General features: G+C 47.4%; 2 protein-coding genes across 2 annotated transcripts in view; both read left to right on the top strand.

Moving 5' to 3' along the window:
- Positions 1-193: 193 nt before the first annotated feature.
- On the top strand, positions 194-4,749 carry mRpS28 (mitochondrial ribosomal protein S28). Its single transcript, XM_075695756.1, has 2 exons — positions 194-773; positions 4,521-4,749. Exons 1-2 carry the CDS (start codon positions 391-393, stop codon positions 4,678-4,680), a joined length of 543 nt encoding a protein of 180 aa, XP_075551871.1. The 5' UTR covers positions 194-390; the 3' UTR covers positions 4,681-4,749.
- Positions 4,750-7,084: 2,335 nt separating this feature from the next.
- LOC142585195 (transmembrane protein 135-like) overlaps positions 7,085-16,481 on the top strand; it is a 50,355-nt gene continuing 40,958 nt past the window's right edge. The window contains exon 1 of the mRNA XM_075695757.1: positions 7,085-7,822. Within this exon, the coding sequence (XP_075551872.1) occupies positions 7,673-7,822 (150 nt within the window). The 5' untranslated portion in view covers positions 7,085-7,672. The remainder of the gene's footprint in view (positions 7,823-16,481) is intronic.

Consider the following 16,481-nt stretch of genomic DNA (forward strand, 5'->3'; position numbering starts at 1 on the left):
GCGCTTGCAGCGCCAGTTCTGACGCCTAACTAAAATGTATTTTGTGAATACGAAACTTCTTAACCAATTTTAGAAGAAAGCTACAATTCTATAATCGTTAATTATGTTTTATAATTTTCATTTGTGACGTTCTATAATGCTAAACCATTTGCTTGAAAAGAAGTCGGTGAGAAGTCATCGCAAGCCGCTCACCGGCCGGTCAGGAATCGGACATGGCGGCTGTAAGGGACTCGTAAACATGCGCTTGTAAAGTTTGTTTCATCAAACGCGTTCCTGTTTACTAGTGAATTACTGTGTCTTGTAACGTGCAGGAAAGCAAAAGTGCGGTGATACACGTGCTACTTGAAATATATCTTGAACGCAATCTACAAAGTTAAAACCGCGGAACACATGGCTCACATGGTTGCTCTGAGGTCGTTGCTCCGCACGAGAAGTTTGTCTGCAATTTCACGTAACCGCCGTTGGGAAAGCACTTCGGCCGGCGAGAATTCCAGCGATGTCAAGACAGAAGGCTCAGAACACGCCGCAGTGAAGAAGAAAGGTGGATTCGCTGAGGCGTTCTTGAAGTTTCAAGAGTTGTCTTTGGCTAAGGACGCACCTGAAACGCCTCAGCGCTTCTCAACTCTTCTAAGAAACTCTAAATGGATCGACCTCGGTGACCCCGAGGGCAGGATCGTGATCGGCAGGATATTTCACGTAGTAGAGGATGACCTGTACATTGACTTTGGTGGCAAGTTCCACTGTGTGTGCAGAAGGCCTGTGAAGAACTCGGGGTAAGCTGGGTTCTCGTTTGAAATCGATCGTGTAGAAATATTAGTTACATGCAACATGGTTAATCATCGCTTAACAGACGGTACGTAGAAAAAAAAAAGCGCTGAAACGTTGCGTTCGTCCCATCGTTATTTATATGCGATGTTAACGCCTTCGTGTGTGGTGTGGATATTCAGGAATGCTCTTCCTACGTCGCATCTATTTACCGTAGATTCACAGTGTTTCAACTAGCCCAGCGTTTCCTGTTTGATAGCGTTCGATGTAAGCTCGTTATGATTATGCAAACGCATATTCACATTTCACCGTGAAGTAGAGCCGCACACCGCAGTTTGTTGTTGACGGTGTTTTGTATGCAGAGCAAATGTTTGTTTCATGGATGGTTTGTTTGTACGCTTCGCCATTCGCGCATAAAAGTGTGACTTATCACCGACTACATATCGGCCAATAATTTAAAAAAAAAAAAAGACCGTGTGTGGCGACGTAGCAAGCAAACACGCATAAAATTCAGTCACGTACGTTTACGGTCCGCAGTGGGAATATTTCTCCTTCGGTAGTATATTGTGTGGAGCAGCCTCGTGGGGTATCCACGTGCTTGCGCCGATCATTCCCGTATATGCATTTTATTACGTGGGAAAAAAAAAAAATTCATGGCCGTGCAACTACCCTTTGAAGATGATTGACGACGTTAATGCGATAAGCGATGTACTTACAAAGACGTCTAATTGGTGATATGTTTTTTGTGTTCTGATAATTGTTATTGTTGAGACATGTGTACCTTGTTGTGCTCGTCGGGTTCTTTTGTTTCTGTCGTGAATTGAGATACTCCGTGCGCTCGGCCGAAAGAATGGAACGACGCTTCCCTTCGCCAACGTATTCCCCGTACCCTGAGACTCTCCTCAAGTTTACGACTTTGGGTGGGCTTGCCAGGGTGGACGCCTCGAAGAGGAGGCAGGGCTGGGGGCAGAGCGGACGGAGGGGGAAGGACTCACCGGAGCTGATGCAAAAAGCATCTTCTCACGGCCTCTCTGGCGAGATCTTAAGATGTTAAGGGCAGTGCTTTTATTTGTATAACTGTAACTCGGAATAATCGACGACAGTATATACATAAAACGGCAGTGCCTTCCTAAACGGTCATCAACGACAACAACCATTAAGCATTATAACCATTGTGACGAGCAGCACATACCTTGTGACCCAAGATGGCGTGAAAGAGGTTGATTGAAGAGCGGCACACGCCTCCTTTGTCGTTACTAGCTTTAGTACATCTTAATTCATGCTATATCAATCATTGTGTTTCATCTATCACATCGAATTTAGCAGTTCTCACAAATTTGCAAGTGAAATTTAACTTCTATATTCATTAGGCCGTATTGGGCCATAGTGTTGGGCAATCCTGCACTGTGGGTATGATGAGCCATAATGTATGAGGATAACAACTACTACCCAGTGATGACATTCTTCCAAACCGAACGCAACACTTCTACCGTGCAGCATCTTAAACAGCATACTTCACGACGATCTAAACACACTAGCAACAAACATCATTGCTTTGGTTGTATCGCAGTGCTAGGAAACTTAACTTGCCCGAACGGTTCTCCAGTTTCAGTTTCGTTTCCCAAGAGGTGACTGTATCGTGACGCTGCTCAATGTGATGTTCAATGTATCACCGTAGTGTACAGACGACAAAGCGGGCCCGAGCGAGCGTCAGAAAAAAGTCAAAGCGCAGGTCGGATTAGAACGTTCTTACGTGTGTGTGCTATTCTATACCCCATCTGCCAAGCAAGCACATCTCCCGTGACATCATCCTACCCCCTCCTCCTCATTTGTTTTTGTAGTTCGAACGCGAACGCTTTCCGCGAGATAACGCATCTCATTTTGCATTTTTTTGCGAGTAGTTATAGCTGTAACAAAATGGATAACTGGGCTTGTTGGTTTACTTGCATCTTGAAACGAGAACGAACAGAGTGGACAGGGCGAGGCGCCTCGTCCTGTTCACTCTCTTCGCTCTGGTCTTTGTGCGCTTTTGCAGTTTCAAGATGTAATTACGGTTGTTCACCCAAAATGCATGGCGATGGTGACCGCATGTGTGAGGGCATCGCAGGAAGGGAGCCACTACCGTGGACACATTGCCTTCATCACAGATGATAAAATTTTGGTTCCAAGACAGTTAGCTGACGTACGTTATTGTATAGCTAAAGGTAAATCTGATGTTATTGCATAGTTTGCATATATTTGGTTGAACTTTGTGGATATACTTATCGTTTCACCAATCCCTTCTGTAAGTGCCCTTGTGCCCTGAGGGCAGCATAAGTAAGTACATGAACTAATAGTTTCTCGACGCAGTGCCTGTCGAGTCGTATACGCATGTGGCCTTGTGTGTGAGGATGAAGCGGGCAAGCATGCGCCTCTTGATCGAGAGCGCAGTCTGCGAATGAACCAATGTTTTTTTTTTTTTTTTTTGCGCAGCGCCAATCGCTCTCGCCTTCAGGCCCGTTCTCTGCAATGTTTCTGTGAGGGGCTACGCAACATAATTTCGAAGGCGCCAAATTTAGCAACATTTCCTTGTGTTCTCTAAATGGCGCAATGGAGGGTATTCTTGCTGACGCAAATTGTATAGTCCTCTGATTTTTGTTGTTGTTTTGCTTTTTTGTACAAAAGTATTGAAGGACTCTAGTTGTACCTAGCTCCACAGGTTGCTGCCGTAGCTGCCTCCGTACATAGGCGGTGAAACTACGCAAGTATTCATAGCAAGCTTTCAATAAATGAGTGAACCAGTAGCTCAGTCTTTAATTCCATTGGATAACCCAAGGTCTACTTCGTGAAGAGAAAAACATGGAGCGTGATAAAAACGTAACCGCAAAAAGCACTGATAACGTATTTGCAGTTACTGTAGATTTCTGTTAGAATAACGGAAGAAAAAATGGGGCGTAATTTTTTGCGCAGGATTCGTACAGATTGATGTATGTACAGTCTCCGCTGCATTATTCTCGTCACAGTTAAATTTTAAGGATGCGGAAGGACGTTAACAGAACTTCCCATGTGCAATAAAAAAAGAAATGTCGTTACTTTTTTTTTTTTTATTCGGAACTGCGGCTGCTCATTCGCCGGTGCTCGAACGCCAGCGAGAGGGACACTAAGTTATCCCTATACGTAGGTGAATGCGAAAACATTGCGCCCTCCGCGCGATGCCTATGCTCTTTCAGTCATCCTGATTTGATCATCATCATCAGCCTGGTCACGCCCACTGCAGGGCAAAGGCCTCTCCCATACTTCTCCAACTACCCCGGTCATGTATTAAGGCCATGTTGTCCCTGCAAACTTCTTAATCTCATCCGCCCACCTAACTTTCTGCCGCCCCCTGCTACGCTTCCCTTTCCTTGGAATCCAGTCCGTAACCCTTAATGACCATCGGTTATCTTCCCTCCTCATTACATGTCCTGCCCATGCCCAGATCCTAATTTAACTCCACCTTAATTAACACGAGAGGCCGAGGGCTTGACTCCCAAGAAAGGTGGTAGGTCCGACTCCCACCAAAGGTCGTGGGATCGCAGCCTTTTTTGGCCCTCTTGTCACGGCGACGCCGGATTTTCCGCCTCATGAGCCATGTGTAATGCTTTGGCATTGATTCAACGAAGTCTCAGTCAAGGCTTGCGCAGATATACGATCTCGGCATTCAATCGACCGTTTTCTTATGCCGCTGTGTATATATATACCCCTGGTCATGACATGAGCGTTCTGCCACGTTGCAGCGAGTACGTGCGGGGTGCCAAGGTGCGTCTACAGCTGAACGACATGGAGATGTCGTCGCGATTTCTGGGCACCGAGAAGGACCTGACGCTGCTGGAAGCGGACGCCACCCTCCTCGGACTGCACCGGGAGAAAGACAAGAGCACCAAAGCTCAGCCGTAGTTCGTTACTGGCGTTCGCTTCGTATAGCTGTTGTTTTATAAATAAAGACCGTCGTTAGCACGTGGTGCAGTTGTGGCTGCGATCACTCTTCTTTAAAAAACAGGAGTAGAGGGCCTTACGCTTATTGTAGTGCACACCATTATATAGAGTTCGAGGCCATCCTTCGTCACCGCGTTGACGCAAAGGTAAACTTGCTATATGGTACCAAGCGCACCGCGACGCTTTGAAACCGATTTTCAGCGGAAATCCCGCCAACGTGGACTGCAAAACGCTTGCTTCGGGTTTTACAGTATTATTATATGTAGAATTTTAGCCTGAGTCATGTAGATGTCACTGTGCTTGGAATTCCACATACGTAGCCGGGAGCAGCGCCTCTTGTGGTACTTTTCTCGATTACACCATTCTGGCGCTGTGTTCTGCCAAAGGGGGTTAAAATTAAGTACGCAGTGAATGCTGTTCGTTTATTACGAGATAACACTTGCCGAAAACAGTAACTCTCTAACGCAGTGTGGTTCAGTGTACAAAGATGACGTCACCATGCAGCGCTAAACTTCTGGTCGAGGCCTCCATTCCGCGTCTGTAATTTCCGTACACTTTTGTGAGACGCGATTGCGACTAATATGCACTTTCACTTTACGTCCCGCGTCTTGCATTTACCCTGCCCTGTACCTTATATGTGCATTTGCGCTGTAAACATTATGCGTTTTCTCTTTAAATTAGCGCGTCAGCTAGCTCATTTGCTTGCGTTAATGTTCGCGCAAAGTCCCCCTGCCCCGCTGGTCGTAGATGAAAAAGAACGCTCTTCGAGTTGAGTGCACTGAGCCTGGCTGTTAACGGGCACCCTCACCGCTAGGCTTCTCAAGCAGGCCGGCTGGCGCCAGTGACCGTTTTTAGCAACGCTGCTCGCGCCAGTGGACCGGCCAGAGCGGGGCGACCGTTACGTAATGCATGGAAGGTGCTTTCCGTTTTAGTTCGGGCACTTCCTGGTTTTGGGCTCTCTGGTACCGCCCGCAATCTTTCTGCTTCTTTTTCTTCTTCTTTTTTTTTATTATCTCCTTCACTGGCCCGTAATCCACGCCATCTCGGTGCGCGGAAACCTCACTTCCGTCGTGACTAGACTGCCAGCTCGAGCAGCCTGGACACGTGCTACTAGGAAGCATCTCTCTGCTTGCGTTTTTTCTCTCCCTTCATTCAGGCCGTGACAGCGAGAAGGGTGCAGCAGTATACGTAGACACCTGGCAAAGAATACGTCTTCGCTCGCCCGTCCGGCCTGACGGGCGGTCGTCGTGAAGCGTTGGCGCACAACTGAGCAAGCTTGGGGTTCGCGCCAAGCTGGGCGCGAAACCTTTTAGATGCGAAGCATTTCTTGGCGAACATTTGTCACTTTGACGGCATCTATCTAGCCGCCTACGTCTTGGTGCTCTCATGGTGGCTTCGTTAACTTGGTATGTGCCAAAATTGGCATAGTATGACAATAGTGTATGACGAACATAAATGATCGGTCATGATGTGAATATCATGACATGCGTGTTATGTAGGTCATGAAACAGCCACCTACGTCTTGGTATGTACGAAAATGGCATAGTATGAAAAGAGTATGACGAACACAAATGATCGGTCATGACGTGAATTTATTTACACGCGTTTCATGTAGGTCATGAAACAGCCGCCTACGTCTCGGCGCTCTCACGGTCTTTTCGTTAACTTGGTGGGCTCTCTGCACGCTACTTCACATAACATCGATTCCCACAGGACGTGGGATTTGCCGGCTTTTTTTTTTTTTCTTGTTGCGATGCGGGGTGTGTCATGTAGCCATCTCTTATCTCTTCGATGTCCCATCATTTTCCTCCTTCCCTTCGCCGATTAATTCGCCCTCCTGCGACATATCTTTAGCTGTGGCCTCAACACATGCATGGTCCATACCCACGAAGGGGATTGACCACACTGTAGGTAATGAAAAGTTAGCAAAGCAAGGAAAACAAACGGAACAAGCATATCAATAAAAAAATGACACATGGCGCAAGTTAAGCATAACAGAATTTTCATACGGCCTACGGCCCAAAAAATGATAAGGTACTCCACGGTCGGCACCCCTAGCTGCGTAACGTTTTATAGACTTCACTGAGCTCATGCAGATCACCTATAATAAACCTGTGGCTGATACCCGATACGCCCGATTAAAGTTGGTTGGATGGTTGTTCCTGAGTGAAATGGCGCGACCCCCATTGGGGCATCAGCCATGAATCGGGTGGTGCAAGTCTTAAAAAAGAAACATAATAATCTACGCCTATAGATTACTAGTCGGATGTTCTTTTCGTCGTCGTCGTCGTCGATTATTTATCCAGCAAGGACGACTCGCGCGCAAAGGCGCAAAGCACGAGCCGTGCGCCTATCCCGCCGGCGGAAGCGACGAATTGGGCGTGTGCCGACGGAAAGCTGGTCGGTCGTTCGGCACGTGAATCGAGATTTCGTCTTGCCTGTGGCTGTCCCGACCCGACGGCTCCGATCGGTGCGAGACCGGCCCCTAGGGCAATCAAAAAGAACAGACGACGAGGAAGGAGTCATCGTCGCGTCGAGTGTTCGTGCCGAGCAGTCGCAGCAGCCGGGGCCTTTCGGTCGACACCGACTTCGCTGGGCAAATCCCGCGAAAAGGGATGCTTCGGCGGAACCTTCGGCCGGCGGGGCGCCGGTAGTGCGTCTTTCCCCGCCCTGCAAGCCGCGTGCGAGGGTGTGCAGCCTGTAGCCGGCGGTGGCAGTAGGTCGTCGTGCTTCCCGGCCGCTCATCGCGCTCCCCTTCTCCGCCGGCGGCCAGTTGCGGCGGGAAGGCTGCCGTCAGGTTTATTTTGTTGCGTTGCGCTGCGCGTGGAGAGGGGGTGGACGCATTCGGCGCTCTTCGCTCGGGGCCTCGCCGACAGACTTGAGTGACTTGAGTGGAACGTGAGTGAGCGAGGCGGGCAGGAGGGCAGAGCGGCGGGAGCCGCGAAATACGAAGATGTCGCTGAGCAAGTTCCTGTGCGCGTCGGTGCCGTACAACTGCTACGAGATAGGGCACACGTGGACGCCGCACTGCAGCCAGGCCTGCTTCGACGTCTGGTACAACACCTTCACCCGAGCGGTCAAGCTGTACGGAGTCCTCTATCTGGTGAGTCTGGCTGGCGCGCGAGTCGGTTGCGATGAACGACGACGGCGCCTTTGCCTCTGGAGCTTCCGTGGCTTTTCTCTCTTCTGTTCTCTCTTCTTTTCTCTCTCAGAATGTTTCGCGTTTAGACATTGTGTGTATGCGAGAAATTTACTGTCGGCTGATTGACGTTGAAGAGTGTGCGACCGCTGGCGCTCAGCTGTTTAGTTGAAACCCGACAGCACATAACGGACTCCCCAAGTCTCGATTATAGTGAGCGAAACAGACGAAATATTCACGTACATGCAGTGTCTGTCGGACGTTTCGAAGCCATCGCACGCGTGTTTGGCACTGCCAATGTGTCATATACTGGGACGTTCGCCGAACTGTCGAGGCTACAAAGACGAAAGCAACAGTGTTTCTTACTTTCGTGACCCGTCGGGGCTATGGGTGAACGAACGACCGATTTCGCGGGTCTATCTGCGCCACCGCTGCCACAAAGCACGCCGGTGGTGGTGGTCTTCAGCGGACGATGGGGCAGCCATGGCTAGAAGCGTCTAGTACGAGTACCATGAAATACCCGCTTACCCCACGATATCAAAAAAAAAAGCAGTGAGGTGAGAACAGCACAAAAACATTCAATAGAAGCAGTGCTCGGTGGACACGCCCCCAACTTCCCATTAAAGTTCACTGGAAAAAAAATCGTTACGGCATTGCCTTTGGCATTCCCCTCGAAGTTGCTTCGAGCCCAAATACAGCGGGAAAACGCCGAGGACTGTTTTCATAACGGTGCCGACTGAGCATACGTTCTGTATGCGTTTATATCTGTCTAAGCGACGACAGACAATCACTGCAGCTGCTTTGCTTTACTGTTCGTCCAGATTCGGCATCTACGTTACTTACCAGTGACAGTACAAAACACCTCTGTAACTTCGTCTTCTCGACATCACGCTGATCTATCGGATGCGCCTTGCATTTGCGGGAAGTGATTCACCGTGCCCAGTTCTCTGTCGCTCAGTAGCAGAGCGACGTTTTAATCTTAGCTGTTCTGCGCCCCTCCCCCCCCCCCGCCAAAAAAATGAAATTAATGTCTGTTGTCATCATGACTACATTAGCACTGTCGTCACCATGTTCATATTTACCTGAAAGAATGACCCGAACTGTCATAATAACGGTAAGAATGCAGTGGCATGTAGGTCTTACCGAGCCCAACGCTAAGCGATAACGTTTGCGGGCAAAAATTTGTTCTTATCTAGTAAAATTAACTTGAATGCATTCCTTCTACGTTATTCTCATAAGATAGTGGCCGCGGCGACCACGATGGCTTGCGATTCCTTTACTCTCAGCTAATGCACACGTGCGGTTCTTTCGAGTAACACCCGATACAATGTATCTTGAGCGCTCGAAGCAGTTATGAAAGGCTCCCTGGAAAATACGTAAACGCTAAGCTTTGGATCGATCAGCTGCGACTTGCTGTGACAGGTTCTTTTTTCCTTTCTTGTTTTCTTTTTGAGGCCAGACATATTTTGCAACAGCGTAAAGCGGACGTGGCGCTTCTGCAGACAGGTTCCTCGGCGAGGCGGACATACTTTGCCGCTAATAAAGTATCAGAAAGCTAATTATCAAAAAAAATTAATTTTGTTATTGAACTACCGAATGCGGTGCTTAAAAAAGAAATGTGCCTGTTTGCAGACTCCTTTATATGGACTGTATATATTTACAGCTTTATACTTCTACATATATTCTCGAAGGAAAGATAGTATAAATCTGGGTATCATCTTACTGGGAGAACATGCAGGTACGTGGCAAGCATGTGAAAGGAAACGTTTGTTTACTAGCGTTTCGGCCGAGGCCCGGCAGAAACTTTAGTAAGGAAACATTTATTTTCAAATGTGTGCCACCTGCATATATATATATATATATATATATATATATATATATATATATATATATATATATATTACATCAAATCGTCACATTACCGTCCTCTGCGAAAGCTGTTGTGTTCACGGATTAACACCAGGGAAGTGCCGCGCGCCAGGACAGTGTCCTTGTCACTGCTGGCGTCAGCAGATGTTTCCTCAGGAATCGAGAATGTCCTTCGAAGTCGGGTAAATGTATAGTCATTCAAGCAGCTGAAACCGATCGTTCAAATGGAGGTTACATTAGTTGCGCGGAAGCAACTGAACCTCTGTGTAGGCGCATGACCCGTCGCTTTCAGTGGTTAAGGCGTCGTTCTGCTGCTAAGCACGAGGTCGCGGGTTCGAATCCCGGCCGCGGCCAAAACATTACGATATGGGAACAATGCAAGGACGCTCGTGCGCTTAGGTTTCGGTACATGTCCAAGAACCGTGGCCGAAATCAATTTGGAGCCCTCCACTACCGTATCTTTAGGATCATAGCCATCAGTCGGTCACCTGCAACACCAACAACACCAAGCAAAATTCTGCTCCCGCCTTCGCAATGCATTTTACAATCACTGAGGAAATTGATCGATTGATGGATTTATCGATTGACCGAGTGATGGTTATGATCCTAAAGATACGGTAGTGGAGGGCTCCAAATTGATTTCGACCATGGTTCAAAGAAATTATATATACATATATATATATATATATATATATATATATATATATATATATATATATATATATATGCTTAATTTTTTAAGCACAAGTAATTTCCCCTATGTTGTCCTTGGCGTCAGTGTTTGTTGGCTTCTTATGATATGACTAATAAAAATCGGGCCCTTCCGTTAACCCCCTTTCCTCTCGTTTATATATATATATATATATATATATATATATATATATATATATATATATATATATATATATATATATATATATATATATATATATATAGGGAGGCTAGTGAGCAAAGGTAAGCTATGGGATGAGTTAAACAACTAAGTTACATGAAGGGCTGTATAGGAAGTTTGGCAACGATGTCTAGGCGGTGTGTGATTTTCGTTCCTTGAACGCAAATAAAACTTTGCGTCCAAAAGAAAAGTGGCATATAATAGTAAAGCAAGTACCGATGTACGACCGACTTGCCCAACAACGTGCACTGGTTACATAGAAGCTGTGCGCCGCTTGTAAACCAAGGAGGTCGTTCCATTATTAAGTCGGTCAATAAAAATGGTACTGTTCGTTCCGTTCGAGTGTCTCCTTTTCTCAGCGCGATGTTTCCCGCCCGCTTCGCAGTGGGCCGCAAGTGTGTGTTTTGACCGGTAGACCGGTCAAAACACACGCAGAAGGGGGAGAGTAAGAGCTTATCTCTAATGATCTTCGCGAGCCATTCTCGTTCAGCTTCCGATGAGCGACCGGAACAAGAAATGAGGGAAAAAAAGAAAGAAAGAAAATGACCGAAAGAAGCGAGCCGACGACGAAAACGGGGTCACCTGCGCCACACCATGGCCGGCTTGCGGGAAGGAAGAGCACGCATCGAGACGCACCCAGAAGTGGCTGTTGACCTTGGTCGCTCATGTGCGCCATCATGCCTGAAGAAGCATCCTGGTTCCCGGCCGTGGGAGCCCCGGCGGAATGTGTGCATGGTATATAGCAGGTACACGCTTACGCGTTCCCGGACCGTGCCGTGATTTCCAATGCGTAAGCCGCTCGCCTTTGTGTCGTAGCCTACTCGACATACTGCCGGCGTTTCCTCAAGTGGCAGCGGTCACCTTGAACTTGGACACGGTCATGCCTTACGTATTTCGTCGTGTAGCGTGCAGCGTGAAATAATGCACACTCCTGTTCTTAAAAAAAAAAGAAAGAAATTGGGGGGTTTTACGTGCCAAAACCACTTTCTGATTATGAGGCACGCCGTAGTGGAGGACTCCGGAAATTTCGACCACCTGGGGTTCTTTAACGTGCACCTAAATCTAAGTACACGGGTGTTTTCGCATTTCGCCCCCATCGAAATGCGGCCGCCGTGGCTGAGATTCGATCGCGCGACCTCGTGCTCAGCAGCCTAACACCATAGCCACAGAGCAACCACGGCGGGTTCACTCCTGTTCTCGCTTCACTCAGGCTCGAGCTATAAGTGGAAATTTCTTTTTGTTGTTGTTGCAAATATTTTACGCTTAGTTAAATGCAACGGCGTTCCACATAAAATCAAACGTAGCGTTCCAAATGCGAACTTCTTACGTTTAGTTGCACATCACAACAAATTTGTGGAATTGCGTTTCAGTGAAATAGCCACTGCGATCTGGAACAGTGTTCTATGCATTCCCGTACGTGTTGCCAGGAGCATTCTGCCTCACACGTGTAACTGGAACCATCTATAAGCATATGGGACATCATCCCATTAATTCAGCTGGATGTGTATAGTCATCTGAACACGGTATTTCTGCACGGGCATGTCAGTCATTACACCGCATTGTCTCTCGCGCGCTCGCGTTAATATCGGTATTAAAGTGAAAGATAACACAAGTTATGAGAGGACGATAAAGAAAATGGCAGTTTCGCCCGAAATTCGAAGCATTGATTGCGATAGCAAATTAGTAAACAGTTACACGACGTTAGGATAGTAATTTTATCGGCTGTATAAAGTTGTAAACATAGGCATACTAACTAAATTAACAAGCATGATGTCGCGCGCGCACAAGCAAACATGAACACAGCTCACTCGATGACCGCTCGCTGTCAAACCACTGTGAGGAAGTGCGGCAGCAGCGAGCGACCTCCGTGCTGCCTCTCGCATCAACGCGAACTAAGCGTCGAAAACACAGCGCACACGAAGCTGTGAGCACTCGGCGCACTTTGTCCCCATCGCAGATCGCTTTAAAGTCTGGCCCGCGCCATACGCAGAAGCCACCTGAGCGGAACCCTCCTCCCTCCCCTCGGTGCCAGAGGCAATAATTAAACGCTTTTAGCGACAGGTTTTGCCATCGCGGAGGGCGATCCGTCGCTTGTCGCGTCGCCAATTTTTGTCGCCCGGAAGTTCACGAGGCGACTTCCGCGGGGACAGCATGATTGCGTAACAAGATGCTAGCAACATGGTAGCAACAAGTCCGCCCGCTTCGATCTAAATTTGCTCTTGCAACTTTCTCTCTGCCATGACAGCTAAAAAAAAATAATAATAAATTCAGCCATCGCTCCCTCTCATCTCACGCTGAGGACAAAGTACCGGCGCTGCCTTGCCGTTTTGATTGAGATCGGTTGTTTGTTTTCACGCTGTTAGACCTTTTTGTCACCAAATGTCGCTATGGCATTTCACGTTGGACATGCTGGAATGGAAAGCATGTACAGAATACCTGGGCCGGTACTTTGTAGCGATGTCTTTACCGATGCTAATGCCTTTCGGCGCCTATAAATGGCCGCGTTCGACGCTCCGCGGCCGCGCTGGGCGGAGCGTCGCTTGGGCAGTCAGGAAGTGACAAATGCCGAAAGGCATTAGCATCGGGAAGAAGCATCGCTAGAAAATCGCGGCCCTGATTGACTCAATCAGGCTACTCGCGGTCAACTTTCTGTGGCTGTGAAGAGAAAGCTAAGGGCATATGCTAAGGGGGGGGGGGGGGGAGCTTCTGCACAAGTGTTGCCGCGCCAAGTAGTCCGACAGTGCTCTTCATTGCTCGCAAGGGACGCTCAATTAGCCACTTCCCGCGTGCGCCGGTTTCGCGTATCCCCATACGCGGGAGGGAAACGCCGCAAAATAAGCAAACCTTCACACTTAGTCGTGTGTTCGTCATTATTTAACGGTTGCTAATAGGGTGTTTGTTTTCTCTTCTCCAGCCTAAACTAACGCGGATTGAAACGCGGGACTCCTTTCAGAAGCGCTCCCACTTGTGCGCGCTTTGCCTCCGTAGCGTTCCCTTCATGGTCACAGAAAGTTGTCCGCGAGTGTAGATGACTATTTGTCACCGCCTTAGGGCAAGTTAGAGGTGTAGGAAATCCTGCCTATGCGAGTTTTGCATGTGACTTCGGTGCAACAGTCCACTGAATGTTAACTGCATACAACGCATGATTGTAGCACTCCAGTGCTTTCGTAATATAGTCAGTGCGTTTTAGCAGGTGCATCACAGGTATCATGGGAGGTCAGCTGGAATATCACACGGAGAGGTGGTAGACATTACGCAAAATGGGACTTAGTTGTAGCTAAGTGAGATTTTACTTCACGGGGAGCAACGATAGTTGATACTAAAATGTGGGCAAACTGGTTACAGCACTTTTAAAACGTAGACGGGACCCACGAAGCGGTATATACCAAGGTTTGTCCCCCCTGTGTAGTGTTATTGCTTGCGCTGGCAGTAGGTACCGTAAGTTTCATAATTTCATATGGCTCTTAAGACAATGTAAATATTATGGTTTTGTAAAGTTAAGTAGGGATTGTATATGCAGGTTGCCCGGATGGAGCGCTTGAAGTTGCACTTATACCTTCTCAAATGGCGTCCTTCTGCATTTACGTCCCCTTTCTTGCTAAGGAAAATTCCACATCAAGTTGGGACGGCTTCGTCGATTCGATGTGTGCGTGCTATATAACACACATCTAGCTGTGTCTCTTTGAAGAATCGCGCAGGTATCTATTACAAAAATAGTGAGAGCAGTTACAATGTTTACCGTCGAAAGTGGTTCTTTCAACATCAGATCAGCTTCAGCCATAGAACTTTCAGCGCATTGCGCGGCTTTGGCTGCAAATACTGGTACAGTAGATCGAGCACTACGCAGCTGCGGCTTGCCACTGGGTTCTTCCGTACGGTAATATGCCTCTCGGAAACTATAAACATAAAACTTAGAACCTTCTTCACGACAAGGCAACGGCTCAGGTAGGGCGCACCCAAAATAAATAATCGGCATGAAACCGCTTTTCTTTTTTTTTTCGCACATTACGAAATCGGCGAGGAACTTTCCCATCGCGTTCTCAAGATCAATTCTTGGAAGCGCCAGTTGGCCAAGACGGACCTTGAGAACTTGGCCTATTGTCGAATGGATGTCAGCAGCGGACTGAAGTTCTCGCGCCCGCATTCACTCTGTACTCTGGCAAAAAAAAAAAAGCGTAAATAAAAGACTGTATATGTGAGTTGCGACCAATGAAGTGTGCGTATGTGAGTTGGTATTTCTTTGTTAGACTATCATTTAATTAGCTGCGACGGAAATCATTTTTGTGTAAGTTGCCAGTTCACAACCAACCGCCTCCACGTGGACTATGCCAGCCGCATGGTTTGCTACCGAACACCAAGGGCGCTATACGTGACGTTGAACGTGACGTCCTGTATGCTGCTCTCGCGACTGAGCAGACGACGCTGTGATGCGGAGACGCAAGGGTCACGTGCACACATGCGATGACTCTTTTGACTCGCTCACGCCAGCATACCCCAGCCTAGTGTCAGGTTGTGAAACGAAAGGTCCGTGCAACTCGCCTACACTTTTCGAACTATAGTTCAGCAGATAGAGTGTCTCACTATTCGTTTCACCGGAATAAAACAGTCGTCGTCTGCATATATCTCCATTCGTTTCATCCAGTATAAGCTACAGGTTCCGTTCAAAACGGGTTCGCGGGCATTCCCCATGCTTGAGGTAGGAGGTACAATGCGGTCGACTGCTCAGTGTACACTAAAGATGAAGACCCATAAAGTGTTCTTTCAAAACTCTGTTATTTTAAAATTTCGCGGTGATAGAATTATTAATGAAAGAAAAAAAGATGGACGAACTTCCAACTGAATTTCGCGCCGACATACCAGCGCCGGTACGTCAGTGTGACGTCACCGATATCAAACTATTTCAATTATTTGTGGGACGTTGTGGCATGGTAAATTTTCTAGAAGTTCGCCGAGTTCGGACTTTGGATTCTGTAAAAATACAATGTAGTCCATCTTTACCGATAAAGAAAAAAAAAACTTAACTAGGCCCAAAGCAGACGCCGTCAAAATCCGTGACCTCACGGCGAGATGGCGCAGGTGCAACGTCTCCACTCGCCTTTCTTCTTTCGCGAAATTCGCACTCGCGTGTTCCTCAAACAGTGGACCACTCTATAGAATCGCAGAAATCGTGCAGGATGTACAGGAATACATTCTGTATGTAAGGAAGTGGCACTGAACTGCAGTGAACTGTAAGTTCGCTGAGGATGTTTTTATATGTAAGAAGCAAGGAAGAGAACGTTCACGAAGGGCGAGGTGAATCGAGTGAATCTATTCTCTATAGACTATGGCTCGGCGGCGTTGGAAGCATACGAGAACGGCGATCTGCGCTTGTGGTAACTGCGTGCGATCCCTTCCACCCCTATCGCATACCGTGAAACACTTATGTAATAACACCCGTATAATGTAGCTTATGGATTCACTACTACCTTTTAATGGCGTCACGTGCTACAGAATACTTCCGCTTGAACGGTTGTGCCGGAACCTCTAAGGCGATCGCACTTCGAACGTCAGGAAGCGGAAATAGTTTATGGAAGCCACAGAGAATGCGTGCAGAGCGTTACGCCACCAGTAACATCACGAGCCATATATCCTGACGGGCTATATATATATATATATATATATATATATATATATATATATATATATATATATATATATATATATATATATACGCAGGAAAGAGACGACGAACTTTTTGGGAGACTTCTTTTACTTAACGTTTTCGGCTGGTGGACCAGCCTTCGTCAGAGTACGGCTGGTGGACCAGCTTCGTCAGAGTATATATATATATATATATATATATATATATATATATATATATAT

Source organism: Dermacentor variabilis, chromosome 6 (assembly GCF_050947875.1).
Source record: "Dermacentor variabilis isolate Ectoservices chromosome 6, ASM5094787v1, whole genome shotgun sequence".
In the NCBI taxonomy this organism is placed as follows: Eukaryota; Metazoa; Arthropoda; class Arachnida; order Ixodida; family Ixodidae; genus Dermacentor; species Dermacentor variabilis.